Raw genomic sequence first — 19,029 nt, 5'->3', positions numbered from 1 at the left:
TAGTCCATGTTGTTGCATATATCAGTCCTTTGTTCTTTATTACTGCACAGTTTTTTATCATATGAATATGCCATAACTTATCCACTCTTCTGTTGATATACATTTGAGTTATTTCCAGTTTGGAGCTATTAAATAAAGCTGTTGTTAGTATTCTTGTTCATATTTTTTGGTGGACATGTGTACTCATTTCTCCTGGATAAATACTTAGGAGTAGGATTGCTGTGCCATATGGCAAATATATGTTTAACATTATAAGAAACTGCCAGACTGTTTTCTCAACTCTACCAATATACATTCTTACAAGCAGTGTATTGGGATTCCAGTCACTCTATATCCTTGCCAGTGCTAGATATTTATAGTCTTTAATTTTAGCCATTCTGGTGGATATATAGTGATTTCACATTGTGGATTTTGTATATGTTTAAGAGGTTCTGGTTGTAATATTCATACCTTTTGAACCAATAATTCCACTTTGGGGACATTTTCATATGGACATAATCTGAAATCCAGAAAAACTTATACGTGCATATATGTTCTTTTCTGTGTAAGTTATAATAGCCAAATGTGAGAAATAACCTAAATGTCAGGTATTAGAGAAGTAGTTAAATAATTTATGATATATGTATAATGATAAAATATTCAGCCATTCAAAATTATCTTGTAGTGTAATGAAAGCAAGATATGAAATTGTACACAGAGTACGGTATCAACTATAGAAAAAATATGTGTATTAAAATAGACTAGCCATACTTCAACAAAAAAATGTATTTTAAAACTTAGTGGAGGGCTTCCCTGGTGGTGCAGTGGTTAAGAATCCGCCTGCCAATGCAGGGGACACGGGTTCGAGCCCTGGTCCAGGAAGATCCCACATGTTGCGGAGCAAGTAAGCCCGCGCACCACAACTACTGAGCCTGCACTCTAGAGCCAGAGAGCCACAACTACTGAAGCCCGTGCTCCTACAGCCTGAGCTCCGCACAAGAGAAGCCACTGCAATGAGAAGCCTGCTCACTGCAACAAAGAGTAGCCCCTGCTCGCTGCAACTAGAGAAAGCCTGCACGCAGCAATGAAGACCCAACACAGCCAAAAAAAAAAAAATTAGTGGAAGGAAGCATACCAAAATATCTTTGGGTGATGGTACTGTGTAGTTTTTTTCTCCTATCTTTATGTATTTTTTCTAATGATCATGTGACCATTTTAGAATAGCACAAAATGTAAGTAAACTTTATTTATTTTTAAACTTAATTTTTTTAAGTATTCCATCTTTTATGTTCTATAATGCTCTCTCCCTACCTAAACTTTTCTGCAGCATGAAAAATTGCTCCCTTGGGTTTCTTTAAACATTTGATTTCTGCTACTGTTTTGACTCTCAAATTATAAATTGCATGACAAAGACACTCTCATGTTATTTCTTCTTCTGAACATTTGATGTTCCAACATCCAGTCCAGGACAGAAGATAAAATAGAACGATTCAAGAAAGCAGTTGAGTACTATTCAGTCACAACCAAACTCTCTTCGCTGCCAGTGGGCCCCTCCTCCTTTCTAGGTAAGGCTTCCATTTGACCCCGAGCTGCTCTGTCTATAGAGGAAACTGAGTTAGTCCCTCAGGAACTCCTGGGACAGAGTGGAATCACTTATTTGTATTGCACCCTTCTAGAAGTCATTCCTATTTGATAGACATCCTTTTGATTTCCATGTAATAAGAGAGATGACATGAAACAGGGCCCCCATTTCCTGAATTTATAGATGGGATCCAATGCTATTTCCTTAGCTTGGGCTTCTTCTGGTGCTAATCTCCGTTGTGGCCTGGTATATGTAAAATTGCCCTGTCTGTGGGATCAGGCCTGAGTTTGAATTCTACCTCTGCTATGTACTAGCTGTGTGATCTTTGCAAGTCACATCTGTATGAAATGTGGCTCAGGATACCTCCTTAATAGGGTTGTTATCAGAAGAAATAATTTATGTAAGGTTCTTGGCATGGTACATAGTAGCTCTTCAATAAATTGTTAACTTATTTATTAATAATAATTTCTCAGGTGTTTTGAGATTAGCAGAATATAACAGGGTACAGTTATTAGGATTGACTAAAGGATAGCCCTTTCTCTTTGCTTCAGGTTTTCGGAATAATCGACTTGGAAATCCTCCCATTCCACGAAATCAAATGGGCACTATCTCTGCTGGAAAGCCAATGGTAAATATCTTTTAAGAAGCTTGACACCATTTGATAGCATTAGACTTGGGTTGCTTCCCGATTTTTATAATCTGAGTTAAGGAGTTAGGGTGATTCAGTATTATCAGAATGTCAGTACTATCAGAATGTCATGTTCTCAACTTGAGGCTGGCAGACTCTGTAAAGAAAACATCCAAATCAGTAACCACTAGGGCATTGTGAAGGTAAATTAGATAATGTTGGAAGAATGGTTCTAGGAGACATAGATTTGTCCATTGTCCTGCCTTTGGAGGATTCTGTCCATACATCACTGTTAGAATTATTTCTTGTTATTCTCAGTAGGTTCTTTGTATCCAAACACTTCCAGCTACTGGCATCATCCACTATGTCACAACTTCTGGGGAAACCATCTTGGAGCCTGGTAAAATGTTAAATAAAGAGCTTTTCTGTCTGTTTTGTCCTTTAGTTTTCTCACCACGTGCCCCAGAAAATGAAATATCCACCACCATTCCCAGTGGGACCCAACTCCTCTCTTCTCTTCTCCCCCCATGCTTTGGGGGAATCCCATGCTTTTTCTGAGGATCCCATGCTGCAGGACAGCCCCTTTGCCAGTTGGGCTGTCTCTTATGATTCCTCTGCATCCCAGTTTCCCAATTACCTGACTTCCAAAGCCTCACCTCCTTTGGGACCAGACTCTTCCCACTCCTCTTCCTCTGATGCTGATGAGCCAAATGGAGCCAGCTCTGAGTAAGTATCTGTACAGGCACCCCAGGGAACAGAATTCTGAAGCATCTGTATTCTTTTGCGGTAACCTAGGTAGGGAATGTGGGAAAGTGTATGTTCCTGGCTTTTCTCTGTGACTCTTTGCTCTTAAGTGAAGTAGGAAAATTCTCTCTATGCTTGGCTACTTCATGCTCATCTGGACCCTGTACAAGTGGTAATTTTCAGATACCCAGGCCACTGAGGTAGAAGGCAGCATAGCAGCTGGTTAGGGAAGCCCTGGTAGGGGTGTGCTATGTATCATGTCTATCATCTCTAAATTTGTGAAGGGGAGTAGGTTGAATGGAAAAAAAACTTGAAAGACTTTATAGAGTTGAGGTATTGGAACAGTTGAGTATGCAGTTATATTGCTTGGTAACTAAGACAGGGTTCTGAGGATTAAAACAGTGAGATTTTATATAAGCTCATTTGTTCTTAGATTATTACTCCAAGCAGATTATTCCTGGGAGACAGAGCTGATTTGAGGGTTTTTTGGGTTTTTGTTTGTTTGCTTTTATATTTATTTATTCATTCATTTATTTTGGCTGCACTGGGTCTTAGTCACGGCATGCGAGCTCCTTAGTTGCGGCATGCAGGCTCTTAGTTGCAGCATGCATGCGGGATCTAGTTCCCCAACCAGGGACTGAATATGGGCCCCCAGTATTGGGAGCATGGAATCTTACTCACTGGACAACCAGGGAAGTTTCTGAGATTTTAAATTGTAGTTATTTCCTTAGAACATGAGCAGACTCTAAACATGGCCTCTTATAAGGTATAAAGGATTCAGAATGGTTCCCATGACTTTTAAAAAAAATTTTGGCTCTGTTGGGTCTTTGTTGCTGCGTGTGGGCTTTCTCTAGTTGTGGCGAGTGGGGGCTACTCTTTGTTGCAGTGAGCGGGCTTCTTATTGCGGTGGCTTCTCTTGTTGCAGAGCATGGGCTCTAGGCACACGGGCTTCAGTAGCTGTGGCACATGGGCTCAGTAGTTGTGGCTCACGGGCTCTAGAGCACAGGCTCAGTAGTTGTGGCACACGGGCTTAGTTGCTCCGCGGCATGTGGGATCTTCCTGGACCAGGGCTTGACCTGTGTTCCCTGCATTGGCAGGCGGATTCTTAACCACTGTGCCACCAGGGAAGCCCAGTTCCCATGACTTTTGATTGCTTTGGTTTATATCAGATGAAAGAAGCCAGGAAGATAGTGATGGCCACTGAGAAGAAAGGTATCAGGTCCAGTGCTAACCCAGTATCCTGGCTTCCAAAGGGTTTGTTAAGATTCCTTGGAATCAGAACAGGCATCTTGAGTTGGAATGTCATTATCAACCCCCCTTCTCTCTTCTACACTATCTTTTAAAACCTTTTAGTCACATCACAGAAACACTTCAGCAGCAGCCTGGATGGGAGGATCCAAATGGTGACAGAGGGTCTTGGGTACAGCCTATCGATGCTGGAGTTTCAGATGCCAGCCTGGGTGATGGTGAGCCCCACATCCCATCTCTGCTGTCTATGTCTACGAGGAACCATATGGACATCACCATTCCACCCTTACCTCCAGTAGCTCCAGAAGTCTTGCGGGTTGCTGAACACAGACATCGAAGAGGTCTTATGTACCCATATATCTACCATGTCCTCACTAAGGTGAGAGAACACATCAACACCTACCTCCCTGCTCTTAACACTGTACTTCACACTTCCTAGGACTGTAAGTTACCAGAGAAAATTCTGATGATTGTATCTGAAAGGAGATCAAGTGTGCTGGGGCCCCTCATTGTATCAAGGGTCTCTAGTGAGGTGAGACCAGCAAAAGATGGGACTGTGCAGTAAAGGAGGCCTAGAAGAGAAGTATAATTGTGAGATTTTGAAGAAGATAATGCACCATGTTTGTGGACTCTGGTCTAGGGATGGACACACTCTAAGAAGAGGCATTATGCCCTTGTTCTTTACCTCTCCATCTACTTCTCCAGAGCTATTCCCTTCCTCCAGTCTTACCATACAAATCTATCCCTCAGCAAAATGTCTAAGATGAATTTTCTCCATTTAGTCAGCTGTAGATAGTCATAGCAGAGACTTTAAAAATGGAATTTAGCTTTTAAGCTGCCTATGGTCAGTTTGGCTTGTTACAACTTTTTTTAGTCTGAAATTCTGTCTAAATACAAGTAGAAAATTTAATAGCGAGGCTACAGTTCATTACTGTTTCTTCTCAGCTCAATTCCAAACCTTGGGGTAACTCATTTTCTCCTTTCTCCTGTACCATTTTCTCATTAGGGTGAGATTAAGATCCCTGTATGTATTGAGGATGAGTGTAACATGGAGCTGCCTCCAGCTGCTCTCCTGTTCCGGTCAGCTCGTCAATATGTATATGGGGTCCTTTTCAGTCTGGCAGAGACACAGAGGAAAATGGAACGCCTGGCCATACGGCGGCGGTTGCCTGTAGAAGGTATGTGTGGTTCTAGCTTTGACAGTTCTCTCAATGCTTTGACTCAGGGCAAAAACGTCTATGCAAGTACATCATACTTTTGGCTATGGAATAGTCTTTAAGAAAGTGTATAATTCACCAGAACATATACTGGTATGGGAAATGCATTAACTTAAGCCCAAATTCTTTAATCCTTAGGCATTCAGAGTGACTATTACTTATAAGAGCCATGCTGGACTTTGGGAATGTAGAAGTGTATGTGACACAGTCTCTCCTCCTCAGTGAGGTTTCTGTTTTGGGATTTGATCCTGTAGGTAATTGGAGCCATTGAGATGTTTTAAGCTGCAGAGTGATATGGTCAAATTAGCATGTTCAAAAGAACCAACTAGATTTCTGCTTCTGGGAAGATGGAATAGATATACTTTTCCCTATTCCTCCTGCTAAATAAAAGTAAAAGCTCAGGATATTATATATAAAACAAGCACAAGATACTCTAGAAGGTGAACAGAAGGTGACAGATTGCCTAAGGGCCTTGGGATCCAAGGAATGCTGCAGTAGTGAGTTCCCTGGGTTTTCTTTGTGCCTTATATATCCCAGACTGTGTGCAGGACAAGCTGGCAGCCCAGAAACACCAACAGGTGCAGACCAAGAAAAGCCTGCTCTCTCTAGCCAAAGTACGCAGAAGGAACAACCTAGTAATACAGAAATCTTTTAGATAATAACTACTCTATTCCAGCCAAACACTAGAGAAAAACTGTAGCCCACTCTTACCCCTACCAGCAAAGGCCAAATGAAGAACCTAGACTTCTACCATTGCCAGACTGTAAGAAGGTATGCCACCTGCTCCTGCTGTGGAAGTGTCAGACAAGGGCACATTGGGAGTTAGGACTTCTACTCCCACTTGGCAGTAACGAGACAGCATCCTCCTTCACCCACCAGAGTGGTGTCAGAAAAGACCTGCTAAAACACAAAATTTAAATGAGATCCAGAGTCTCATAAAATAATACCCGAAATATTAAGGTTTGAATTGAAAATCCCTCATCATACCAAGAACCAGAAAGATATCAAACTGAGATCTCAAACTGACTGAGGAAAGAAAATCAATAGATTTGTGTTATCCATAGAAAATCAAATCACTGTAACACAAATGACTGAATTACCTGATAAGGATTTCAGAGCAGCCATGAGAGAGGAATGCTTTGACAAACAATTCTGAACATTCTTTTTTTGGGCTGTGCTGTATGGCTTGTGCAGTGAAAGCACCAGGTCCTAACCACTGGACAGCCAGGGAATTTGCTGAACATTCTTGATACAAATTAAAAATAGAAAGTCTTACAAAGAGATATAATATACAAAAGAACAAATGGAAATTAAGAACTAAAAGATACAATAACTGAAATAAAATACACAAAAGATGGGTTAAACTGCAGATTGGAGACAACAGAGAAAATAATCAGTGAACTTGGAGAAAGAACAATAGAAATTATCTAATCTGAATAACAAAGAGAAAATAGATTGAAAAATGAACAGGGATCAGTGGAACTATAACAAAAGATCTAATATTTGTGCCAATCAGAGTCTCAGAAGGAGAGGCGAAAGAGGGTAAGGCTGCAAAAGTACTCAAAGAAATAATATATAATATTTATGTTTAATAACTTAAATAAATATTCCCAAATTTGGCAGAAACATATGCCCACAGTGTGTATCTGTTAATCCAAAACTCCTAATTTATGCCCCCCGTTTCCCCTTTGGTAGCCATAAACTTGTTTTCTATGTCTGTGAGTCTGTTTCTGTTTTGTAAATAAGTTCATTTGCATCATTTTTTAGATTCCACATGTAAGTGATATCATATGATATTTGTCTTTCTCTGTCTGACTTATTTCACTAAGCATAATATTCTCTAGGTCCATCCATGTTGCTGCAAATTGCAGAATTTCATTCTGCAAATTTTTTTTATGGCTGAGTAATATTCCTGTGTGTGTGTGTGTGTGTGTGTGTGTGTGTGTGTATCTCACATTTACTTTATCCACTCATCTGTCAGTAGATACTTAAGTTGCTTCCGTATCTTGGCTATTGTAAATAGTGCTGCTATGACCATTGGGGTGCATGTATCTATTTAAATTGGAGTTTTCATCTTTTCCGGATATATGCTGAGGATTGGGATTGCTGGATCACATGGCAACTCTATTTTTAGTTTTTTAAGGAATCTCAATACTGTTCTCCATGGTGGCTGCACCAATTTACATTCCCATCAACAGTGTAGGAGGGTTCTCTTTTCTCCACACCCTCTCCAGCATTTATTATTTGTAGACTTTTTTTTTTTTTTTTTTTTGCGGTACACGGGCCTCTCACTGCTGTGGCCTCTCCCGTTGCGGAGCACAGACTCCGGATGCACAGGCCCAGCGGCCATGGCTCAAGGGCCCAGCTGCTCCACGGCATGTGGGATCTTCCTGGACCGAGGCACGAACCTGTGTCCCCTGCATCAGCAGGCGGACTCTCAACCACTGCGCCACCAGGGAAGCCCCTATTTGTAGACTTTTTGATGATGGCCCTTCCGACTGATATGAGGTGATACCACATTGCAGTTTTGATTTGCATTTCTCTAATAATTAGGGATGCTGAGCATGTTTTCATGTGCCTTTTGGCCATCTGTATGTCTTCCTGGAGAAATGTATATTTAGATCTTCTGCCCATTTTTTGATTGGGTTGTTTGTTTTTTCAATATTGAATTGTATGACCTGTTTGTATATTTTGGAAATTAAGCCCATGTCAGTCTAAAGACAGAAAAATTATTGAAAGCAGCCAGAGAGAAATGATGCTTTACATATAGGGGAAAATAATACATATAAAGGCTGATCTTTCATCACTAGCCATGGAGTTCCTTCTGCCACAACATTTTCAAGGGCCAAAAAAAAATTGTCAAGGGCCAAGATGGTGGAGTAGGAAGACCCTGAGCTCACCTCCTCCCATGGGCACAACAAAATTGAAACTATTATGGAGGATCTATCCATGATAATGACCTGAAGACTAGAAGAAAGGATATTCTACAGCTGAAGGTATAAATAGGGAACCACAATGAGACAGGTAGGAGGGGTGGAGTTGCAGTGTATTCAAGACCCATCCCTGGGTGGATGAGCAACAAATGGAAGGATAATTACAATTGTAGAGGTTCTCCCCAAAGAGCAACAGGTCTGAGCCCCACGTTGGGCTCCCCAACCTTGGGTACTGACCAGAAAGATAAGACTCCAGAACATTTGGCTTTGAAGGCCGGTGGAACTTACTTTTGGGAGAGCCAGAGGACTGTGAAAAATAGAGGCTCCACTTTTAAAGGGTATGCACAAAATCTCACACACTCCAAGACCCAGGACAGAAGCAGTAATTTGAAAGGAGCCTGGGTCAAACCAAGAGCTGATTTGCAGAGCCTCTCAGAGAGACAGGAGGCAATTGAAACTCATCATGGGGACATCAAGCTGCCAGCAGCCATTTCTTGGAGCTCATCCTATCACAGGTATATTGGTGCTGGTAAGCGCCATGTTGGAACCTTCCCTTTAATTTATTACTTGCCTGGACCTGGCCCCACCCACCAGCCAATCAGCACCAGTCCTGGGACATTCCAGGCCAGACAGCTAGCTGGGCAGTTACATGGACCCACCCACCAGTAGGCTGGCTGTTGTACTGAGCTCCCAGCCACACCAGGACCCAGCCCCATCCACCTGCAGGCCAACATCAACTCCAACACACTGGGACCTGGTTCCACCCACAAGTGGGCCGGCACTAGCCCCAGGACCCGGCCTCATCTGCTAGTGGGTGAACACCAGGCCCTGGACCCTCTGGATCCCAGCCCCACCCATTAGCCTTCCAACACTAGCTCCAGAACTAGAGACAAAGAAGGACATTACATAATGATCAAAGGGTCAATCCAAGAAGATATAAAAATTATAAATATGTATGCAGCCAACATAGGAGCAACTAAATACACAAGGCAAATGCTAACAGCCATAAAGGGAGAAATTGACAGTAACACAGTAATGTTAGGGGACTTTAACACCCCACTTACATCAATGGACAGATCATCCAGATAGAAAATCAATGAAACACTGGCCTTAAATGACACATTAGTCCAAATGGACTTAGTAGGTATATAGAAGTTCCATCCAAAAGTAGCAGAATACACATTCTTTTCAAGTGCACATGGAAAATTCTACAGGATAGATCACACGCTGGGCCACAAAACAAGTCATAGTAGATTTAAGAAGACTGAAGTCATATCAAGCATCGTTTCCAACCACAACAATATGAAACTAGAAGTCAACTACAAGGAAAAAAACCTGCAAAAAAACCCAAACACATGGAAGCTAAACAATATGCTACTAAACAACCAATGAGTTACTGAAGAATTCAAGAGGAAATCAAATAAAACTAGGAGACAAATGCAAATAGAAACACAATGATCCAGAATCTATGGTGGGATGCAGCAAAAGCAGTTCTAAGAGGGAAATTTATAGTGATGCAAGCTAACCTCAAGAAACAAGAAAAATCTCAATCAACGTCACCTTATGCCTAAAGAAAGTAGAAAAAGAAGAGAAAAAATCCCAAAGGTAATAGAAGGAAAGAAATAATATAGATCAGAACAGAAATAAATGCCATGGAGACTAAAAAAAAAAAATAGAAAAGATCAATGAACTTATGACCTTATTCTTTGAAATGATAAAATTGGTAAATCTTTAGCCAGACTCATCAAGAAAAAAAGAGAAGGCCCAAATCAATAAAATCAGAAATGAAAAAGGAGAGGTTACAGCCAACACCACAGAAATGCAAAAGATCATAAGAGATACCTATGGACAATTATGCACCAATAAAATGGACAGCCTATACCAGGGGGGAAGGCTGGCGGGGGAGGGTTAGATTGGGAGTTTGGGATTGACATGTACACACTGCTATATTTAAAATGTATAACCAACAAGGACCTACTGTATAGCACAGGGAACTCTGCTCAATACTCTGTAATAACCTAAATGGGAAAAGAATTTGAAAAAGAAAATAGATACATGTATATGTATAACTGAATCACTTTGCTGTACACCGGAAACTAAGACAACATTGTTAATCAACTACACTCCAATATACAATAAATTTTTTAATAAATAAATAAAATGGACAACCTAGAAGAAGTGTATAAATTCCTAGACATGTACAATCTCTCAAGACTGAATCAGGAAGAAATAGAAGATATGAACAGGCCAATTAGCAGTAATAAAATTGAATCAGTAATCAATAACTCCCAATAAACAATCACATCAAAAAGATTAAAATACCTGGGGCTAAATCTAATCAAGGTGGTAAAACACCTGTACTCAGAAAATTATAAGACTTTGATGAAAGAGATTGAAGATGACACAAACAGATAGAAAGATATACAATGCTCATGGAATGGAAGAATTAATAGAATTAATATTGTCAAAAAGATCATACTACCCGAGGTAATCTAAATATTCAATGCAATCACTATCAAAATACCAATGACATTTTCCACAGAATTAGAACAAACTATTCTAAAATTTATATGGAAACACAGAAGACCCCAAGTAGCCAAAACAATCTTAAAAAAGAACATGGAGAACAGTATGGAGATTTTTCCTTAATAAACTAAAAATAGAACTACCATATGATCCAGCAATCCCACTCCTGGGCATATACCTGGAAAAGATGAAAACTCTAATTCAAAAAGATACATGCAGCCCAATGGTCGTAGCAACACTATTTACAATAGCCAAGACATGGAAGCAACCTAAATGTCCATCAACACAGGAATGTATAAAGAAGATATGGTATATATATATACATATATATATGTATACACACACACATAGTGTGGAATATTACTCAGCCATAAAAAAGGATGAAATAATGCCATTTGCAGCAATATAGATGGACCTAGAGATAAGTGAAGTAAATCAGACAGAGAAAGACAAATATGTGATACTGCTTATACGTGGAATCTTAAAAAATGGCACAAATGAACTTATTTACAAAACAGAAACAGACTCACAGACTTTGAAAAACTTATGGTTACCAAAGGGGAAAGGTTGGGTGGAAGGGATAAATTAGGTTGTTGGGATTAACATATACACAGTACTGTATATAAAACAGATAATCAACAAGGATCTACTGTGTAGCACAGGGAACTCTACTCAGTACTCTAATAACCTATATGGGAAAAGAATCTGAAAAAGAACGTATTTTTATATATATTATGTATGTTATATATAATTATATATTATACAGTATATTATATACAGTATATTATAATAGTTATATATATATAATGTATATATGTATAAACATGAATCACTTTGCTGTACATCTGAAACTAACACAACATTGTAAAATTTTTTAAAAAGAAGAACAAAACAGGAGGCATCACAGTCCCTAATTTCAAACTATACTATAAAGCTTCAATAATCAAAATAGTATGATACTGGCACAGAAAACAGCTATGTGGATTAATGGAACCAAATGGAGAGCCCATAAATGAGCCCATAGTTATATCAGCAATTTATCTATGAGAAAGGAGACAAGAATATTCAATGAGGAAGAAGACAGCCTCTTCAATAAATGGTGTTGGGAAAACTAGATAGCTACATGGCAGTGGATTAAAGAGTTAAATGTAATACCTGAAACCATAAAACTCCTAGAAGAAAACCTAGGCCCTACGCCCTTTGACATCAGTCTTAGCAATATTTTTTGGCATATGTCTCCTCATGCAAGGAAAGCTAAAGCAAAAATAAACAAATGGGACTACATCAAACCAAAAACTCTGTGCACAGCATATAAAACTATCAACAAAACAAAAAGGCTGTCTACTGAATTGAGAAAGATATTTGCAAATGATATATCCAACGATGGGTTAATATCCAAAATATACAAAGAATGCATACAACTCCACATCAAAAGAACAAACAACCCAATTAAATCACGGGCATAGGCTCTGAATAGACATTTTTCTAAAGAAGACATACAGATGCCATCTTTTCACAGGCATGTGAAAAAATGCTCAACTTCTCTAATCATCAGGGAAATACAAATCAAAACCACAATGAGATATCACCTCACACCTTTCAGAATGGCTATTATCAAAAAGACAACAAATAACAAATATTGGCAAGGGTGTGGAGGAAAGGGAACCCTTTCTAAAAATTTAATTTAATTTTTATTTTATATTGGGGTATAGTTGATTTAAAATGTTGTGTTAGTTTCAGGTGTACAGCAGAGTGGTTCAGTTATACATATACTTATCTCCATTCTTTTTCAGATTCTTTTCCCATATAGGTTATTACAGAATATTGAGTAGAGTTCCCTGTGCTATTCAATAGGTCCCTGTTGATTGTCAATTTTATATATAGTAGTGTGTATATTTTAATCCCAACCTCCTAGTTTATTCCTCTCCCACAACCCTTCCCTTTCTGCTTTGTTAACCATAAGTTTGTTTTCAAAGTCTGTGAGTCTGTTTGTCTGTTTCTGTTTTGTAAATCAGTTCATTTGTGTCATCCTTGGTTTTTTTTTTCTTGGCCACACTGCACAGCTTGTGGGATCTTAGTTGCCTGACCAGGGAATGAACCTGGGCCCCAGCAGTGAAAGCACTGAGTCCTAACCACTGGACCACCAGGGAATTCCCTTGTGTCATCTTTTTAAATTCCACATATAAGTGATATCATATGATATTTGTCTTTCTCTGACTCACTTCACTTACTATGATAATCTGTAGGTCCATCCATGTTGCTGCAAATGGCATTATTTCATTCTTCTTTATGGCTGAGTAATATTTTGTTGCATATATGTACCACATCTTTATACATTCCTCTGTTGATGGACATTTAGGTTGCTTCCATGTCTTGGCTATTGTAAATAATGCTGCAGTGAACATTGGGTTGCCTGTATCTTTTTGAATTATGGTTTTCTCCGGATATATGCCCAGGAGTGGGGTTGCTGGATCATATGGTAGTTCTATTTTTAGTTTTTAAAGGAACCTCCGTACTGTTCTCCATAATAGTTGTACCAATTTACATTCCAACCAATAGTGTAGGAAGATTGGAGGAAAGGGAACCCTTGTTGGTGAGAATGTAAATTGGTACAGCCACTATGGAAAACAGTGTAGAGATTCCTCCAAGAAAATAAAAATAGAACCACCATATGATCCAGCAATTCCATATCTGAGTATTTATCTGAAGAAAACAAAAACATTAATTTGAAAAGATATATGCACCCCTATGTTCATTGCAGCACTTTTTACAATAGCAAAGATATGGAAGCAACCTAAGCTTTCATCGACAGATGAGTGGATAAAGAAGAAATGGTATATATATGCAGTAGAATATTTTTTTATCATAAAATAGGAATTAAATCTTGCCACTTGCGACAACATGGGTGAACCTAGAAGGTATTATGCTAAGTGAAATAAGTCAGGCAGAGAAAGACAAATACTGTATGATTTCAGTTATATGTGGAATCTAAAAAATAAGTGATTGAATATAACAAACTAGAAACAGACTCACAGATATAGAGAACAAGCAGGTGGTTGCCAGAGGGAGGGGTATGGGGAGATGAGTGAAATAGGTGAGGGAAATTAAGAGGTACAAACTTCCAGTTATAAAATAAATAAGTCATGGGAACATAGTATATAGCATATGGAATATAGTCAATAATATTGGAATAACTTTGTATTGTGATAGATGGTAACTAGACTTATTGGAGTGATCATTTTGTAATATATAAAAATATCAACACTATGTTGTACAACTGAAACTAATATAATATTTTAAGTCAATTTTACTTCAATAAAAAATGAAATACAATTAATTTCTGTATGTTTATTTTGTATCCTGTAGTCTTCAGCTCACATTATTTCTAGGAGTTTTGCTGTAGATTTCTTGTGATTTTCTACATGGACTATATGTCATCTGCAGTTAGGGTCAGTTTTATTTCTTCCTTTCTGATCTGTATGCCTTCTATTTCATTTTCTTGCCTTCCTACACTGGCTAGAACTTCCAGTAATATGTTGAAGAGCAGTGGTAAGGGCAGACATCCTAGCCCTGTTTCTGATTTTAAGAGAAAAACATACAGTCTTAAACCATTAAGTACAATGTTAGTAGGAGGTTTTTTTGTAGATGTTCTTTATCAAGTTGAAGAAATTCCCTTCTATTCCTAGTTTCCAGAGAGTTATTTTTTTAATATTTATTTATTTACGTATTTGGCTGCACTGGGTCTTAGTTGCAGCATGTGGGATCTTCATTGTGGTATGCAGGATCTTTAGTTGAGATAAGGGATCTTTTAGTTGCGGCATGTGAACTCTTAGTTGCAGCATGTGGGATCTAGTTCCCTGATCAGGGATTGAATCCAGGCCCCCTGCATTGGGAGCACGGAGCCTTAGCCACTGGACCACCAGGGAAGTTCCCAGAGAGTTTTTTTTTAAATCATGAGCAATTGTCAAATTTTATCAAATGTTTTTCTGCATCCACTGAGATGATTATATTATTTTTCTTCTTTAGCCTGTTTGTATGGTGGATTACATTGATTTTTCAAGTATTGAACCAGCCTTGCAACCGTGGAATAAACCCTACTTGGCCACGGTGTATAATTCATTTTATATATTGCTGAATTCTATTGACTAATATTTTGTTAAGAATTTGTACATCTATATTGATGAGGAATATCAGTCTGAAGTACTTTTATGTACTGTCTTTATCTGGCTTTTGCATCAGCATAATACTGGCTTTATAAAAATAGTTCAGAAGCGTTCACTCCTATTTTCTAAAAGGATTGTCTACACAATCCTTGATTGTGACAATTGTGACAACTGATGTTAATTTTTTGTTAAACATTTAGTAGAATTCTCCAGTGAAACCAGTTGAGCCAGGTTTTGTGTGTGTCTGTGTGTGTGTGTGTGAAGTTTTAAATTAAATTTCATAAAAATTTATAGGGCTAATCAAATTATCTACTTGATATTAGGTGTGTTCTGGTAGCTTGCATTTTTTGAGAAATTGGTCTATTTTGCGTAAGTTGTCAAATTTATGTGTGCAGAGTTGTTTACAGTATTCCCATACAGTTCTTTTGATATCTGCAGGTTTTGTGGTGATATCCTGTCTCATTCTTGATATTAGCAATTTGTGTCTTCTGTCTCTTTTTCTTTGCAGTCTTGCTATAATATTGTCAATTTTATTGTTCTTTTCAAAGAACCGGGTTTTTGTTTCATTGATTTTTTTTCTCTATTGTTTTTCTGTTTTCAATTTCATTGATTTCTGATTTTATCCTTATTTCTTTCCTTGGTTTGCTGAAGGTTTGGCTTTCTGCTCCTCTTCTTGTTAGATGATCAATTAAAGACTTTTCCTCTTTTCTAAATGTGAGCATTTTGTGCTATAAATTTCCCTCTCAGCAGTTATTTAGTTCCATCTCACAAATTTTAATATTCTGTATTTTTATTTTCATTTAGTTCCATTATTTCTTTCTTTTCCTTGAGACTTCCTCTTTGACCCATTAATTATATACAAGTGTTTTGTTATTTTCCAAGTATTTATAGATTTTTCTGTTATCTTTCTGTTAATTTCTTGTTTGATTCCATAGTGGCCTGAGAATATACTTTGTATGATTTCAATTCTTTAAAATTTATTGGAGTTTGTTTTATGGCCCAGGATATGATCTATCGTGGCATATGTTCTGTGGGCATGTGAAAAGAACATGTATTATACTCTTGTTGTATATTCTGTAAGAGTCAATTAGATTCTGTTCATTGATGGTGTTGAGTTCTGTATTCTTGCTGATTTTCTGTATAGTTGATCTACCCATTATTGAGAGGTGGGTTGAAGTCTCTAATTATAATTGTGGATGTGTCTATTTCTCATTTCATTTCTGTCAGTTGTTGCATCATGTATTTTGTGGCTCTGTTATTTGGTGACACACATTTAGGATTGCTATGTCTCCTTGGTGGATTGACCCTTTTAGCATTTTGTAATGTCCCTCTCTGTCCCTGGCAGTTTTTTTGCTCTGAAGTGTACTTAATGTGGTATTAATATAGCCTTTCCTTCTGTCTTTTGATTAATGTTCTCATGGTATATTATTTTCCATTCTTTTCCTTTCAACCTACCAATATCATTTATATTTGAAGTGAATGTTTTGTAGACAGCATATATTTGGGTCATTTTTTAAATTTTATTTATTTATTTATTTTTGTCTGTGTTGGGTCTTCGTTTCTGTGCGAGGGCTTTCTCTAGTTGAGGCAAGTGGGGGCCACTCTTCATCGCGGTGCGCAGGCCTCTCACTATCGCAGCCTCTCTTGTTGCGGAACACAGGCTCCAGATGCGCAGGCTCAGTAGTTGTGGCTCACGGGCCTAGTTGCTCCGCGGCATGTGGGATCTTCCCAGACCAGGGCTCAAACCCGTGTCCCCTGCATTGGCAGGCAGATTCTCAACCACTGCGCCACCAGGGAAGCCCTGGGTCATGTTTTTTTATCCAGTCTGTCAATCTCTGTATTTAATTGGTGTTGTTAGACCACTTACATTTAATGTAATTACTGACATGTTAGGACTTAAGTCTGTCATTTTATTTTTGCTTCTGTTTGTTTTCTCTGGTTTTCATATCTCTGTTTTCTTATTCTTCCCTTCTATGGATTACATGAACTTATTTTAGAATTCCATTTTTATTTATCTATATGTTTTTGGTATATCTCTTTGTATAGCTATTTCAGTATATTTACTAGGTATTACATTGTATATACATAACTTATTGCAGTCTACTGGTGTTGACATTTTACCAGTTCAAGTGAAGTGAACCTGACCTCTGTTGCATCTCTTTACCTTCCTCCATTAATAATTGTCTTAAATATTTTCTCTACAGACATTCAGAGCCACATTAAACAGTATTATGGTTTTTGCTTACCATGAAGTGTAATTTAGAAAACTCAAGAGAAGAAGGAAAATCTATTGTATTTATCCATATTTTTGTTCTTTCCATTGTTTTTTCTTCCTTTCTGATATTCCAAGATTCCTTCTTTTATCATTTCTTTTCTGTGTAGAGAAGTACCTTTAGTCATTTTCTTAGGGTAGGTCTGCTTTTAAAAAAGTTTTTTCTTCATCTGGAATGTCTTTATTTCCCCTTTATTCCTGGAGGATATTTTTGTTTTATATAGAATGAGTTTGGAGACGTTCCTTGCTCTTCAATTTCTTGGAATCATTTGAGAAGGATAGTTGTTAGCTCTCCTTTAAATTTTTGGTGCAATTCACTATCAAGTTGTCTGGTCCTGGACTTCTGTTTGTTGGGAATTATTTTTACTACTGATTCAACAGAAATTAATTGTATACAGGTTTGACACAATTTCTATCTAATGCCAGCAGGATTCTGTGTGTATGTAGACAAGATTATTCTAATATTTATATGGAAAAACAAAGGAACCAGAATAGCTAAAACATTTTTAAGAAGGAATAATAAATTGGAAGCAGTCACTCTACCTGATTACAAGACTTATTATGTCGCTGCCGTAATTAAGAATGTGTGGTACTGGCAGTGATATATAGACATATAGACAAATGGAACAGAATAGGGAACCCAGAAATAGCCTCACACAAGTACAGCCAACTGATTTTTGACAAAGCCACAGAAGCACTTTGGTGGAAGAAAGGTTGTCTTTTTAACAAGTGGTACTGGATCAATTGGAAATCCATAGGTGAACAAGTACTACATATCTAGACTAGTATCTGAAATACTCTGAAAGCAAGTATCTGAAAGAACTCAAAACTGAACAATATGTATACCTATAGCTGATTCACTTTGCTATACAGCAGAAACTAAGACAACATTGTAAAGCAATTATATTCCAATAAAGATGTTAAAAAAAACCACCATTTAACTAGTCTGATGACACTTATTTGTACAAAATAATTATGAACTTTGACTTAATGCTCATTTAAAAATAATAAAGTCTTAGGAGCCTTAGATTATCTATATATGTATCTATATCTGTATTTATCTATTCTCCTTAATGTCATTTCAGATATAATATAAGCTTCTACTCAAGAATAATAAAGAGGAAATTCACTTAAAAAAAACTGAACAGGGCTTCCCTGGTGGCGCAGTGGTTGAGAGTCCGCCTGCCGATGCAGGGGACACGGATTCGTGTCCCACTCTGGGAGGATCCCACATGCCGCGGAGCGGCTGGGCCCATGAGCCATGGCTGCTGAGCCTGCGCGTCCGGAGCCTGTGCTCTGCAACGGGAGAGGCCACAACAGTGAGAGGCCCGCGTGCCACAAAAAAAACAACAACAACAAAAAAAAACTGAACAATATAAAAATAATCCAATTAGAAAATCAGCAAAAGACATGCACAAACATTTCACTGAAGAAGATATACATATGGAATATAAAGACATGAAAAGATGTTCAACATCATTAGCCATTAGAAAAATGCAAATTAAAACCACAATGAAGTGTCACGACATACCTATCAGAATGGCTAAAATGAATAATGGTGATAATACAGCAGGCTGGATTGGATGTGGAAAAGCTGGATCACTCATAATTTGCTGGTGGGAATGTAACATGGTACCGCCACTCTGGAAAATAATTTGGCAGTTACTTAAAACTAAAAATAAGTGTGTAGCACTCACACTTTTGGGCATTTATCCCAGAGAATGAAGACTTATTTTC

The 19,029-nt window shown here is 38.1% G+C and overlaps 1 protein-coding gene across 11 annotated transcripts in view; it reads left to right on the top strand.

The window, feature by feature from the left end:
• The window catches only part of FAM120C (family with sequence similarity 120 member C), a 139,307-nt gene that overhangs the window by 44,090 nt on the left and 76,188 nt on the right, over window positions 1-19,029 (top strand). For 6 of the 11 annotated variants that reach the window (XM_079909906.1, XM_079909905.1, XM_079909907.1 and 3 more), the window contains 5 exons: window positions 1,442-1,544; window positions 2,113-2,189; window positions 2,635-2,915; window positions 4,287-4,560; window positions 5,188-5,359. In XM_079909906.1, coding sequence (XP_079766032.1) covers window positions 1,442-1,544; window positions 2,113-2,189; window positions 2,635-2,915; window positions 4,287-4,560; window positions 5,188-5,359 — 907 coding nt within the window. Of the gene's footprint in view, window positions 1-1,441; window positions 1,545-2,112; window positions 2,190-2,507; window positions 2,611-2,634; window positions 2,916-4,286; window positions 4,561-5,187; window positions 5,360-18,377; window positions 18,470-19,029 lie in introns of those variants that run through there. The other 5 variants (XM_079909903.1, XM_079909902.1, XM_079909909.1 and 2 more) reach the window with 4 other exon arrangements.

The sequence above is a fragment of the Stenella coeruleoalba genome (genome assembly GCF_951394435.1).
Source record: "Stenella coeruleoalba genome assembly, chromosome: X".
NCBI classification, from domain to species: Eukaryota; Metazoa; Chordata; class Mammalia; order Artiodactyla; family Delphinidae; genus Stenella; species Stenella coeruleoalba.
This window is presented reverse-complemented; position numbering and strand designations above follow the sequence as displayed.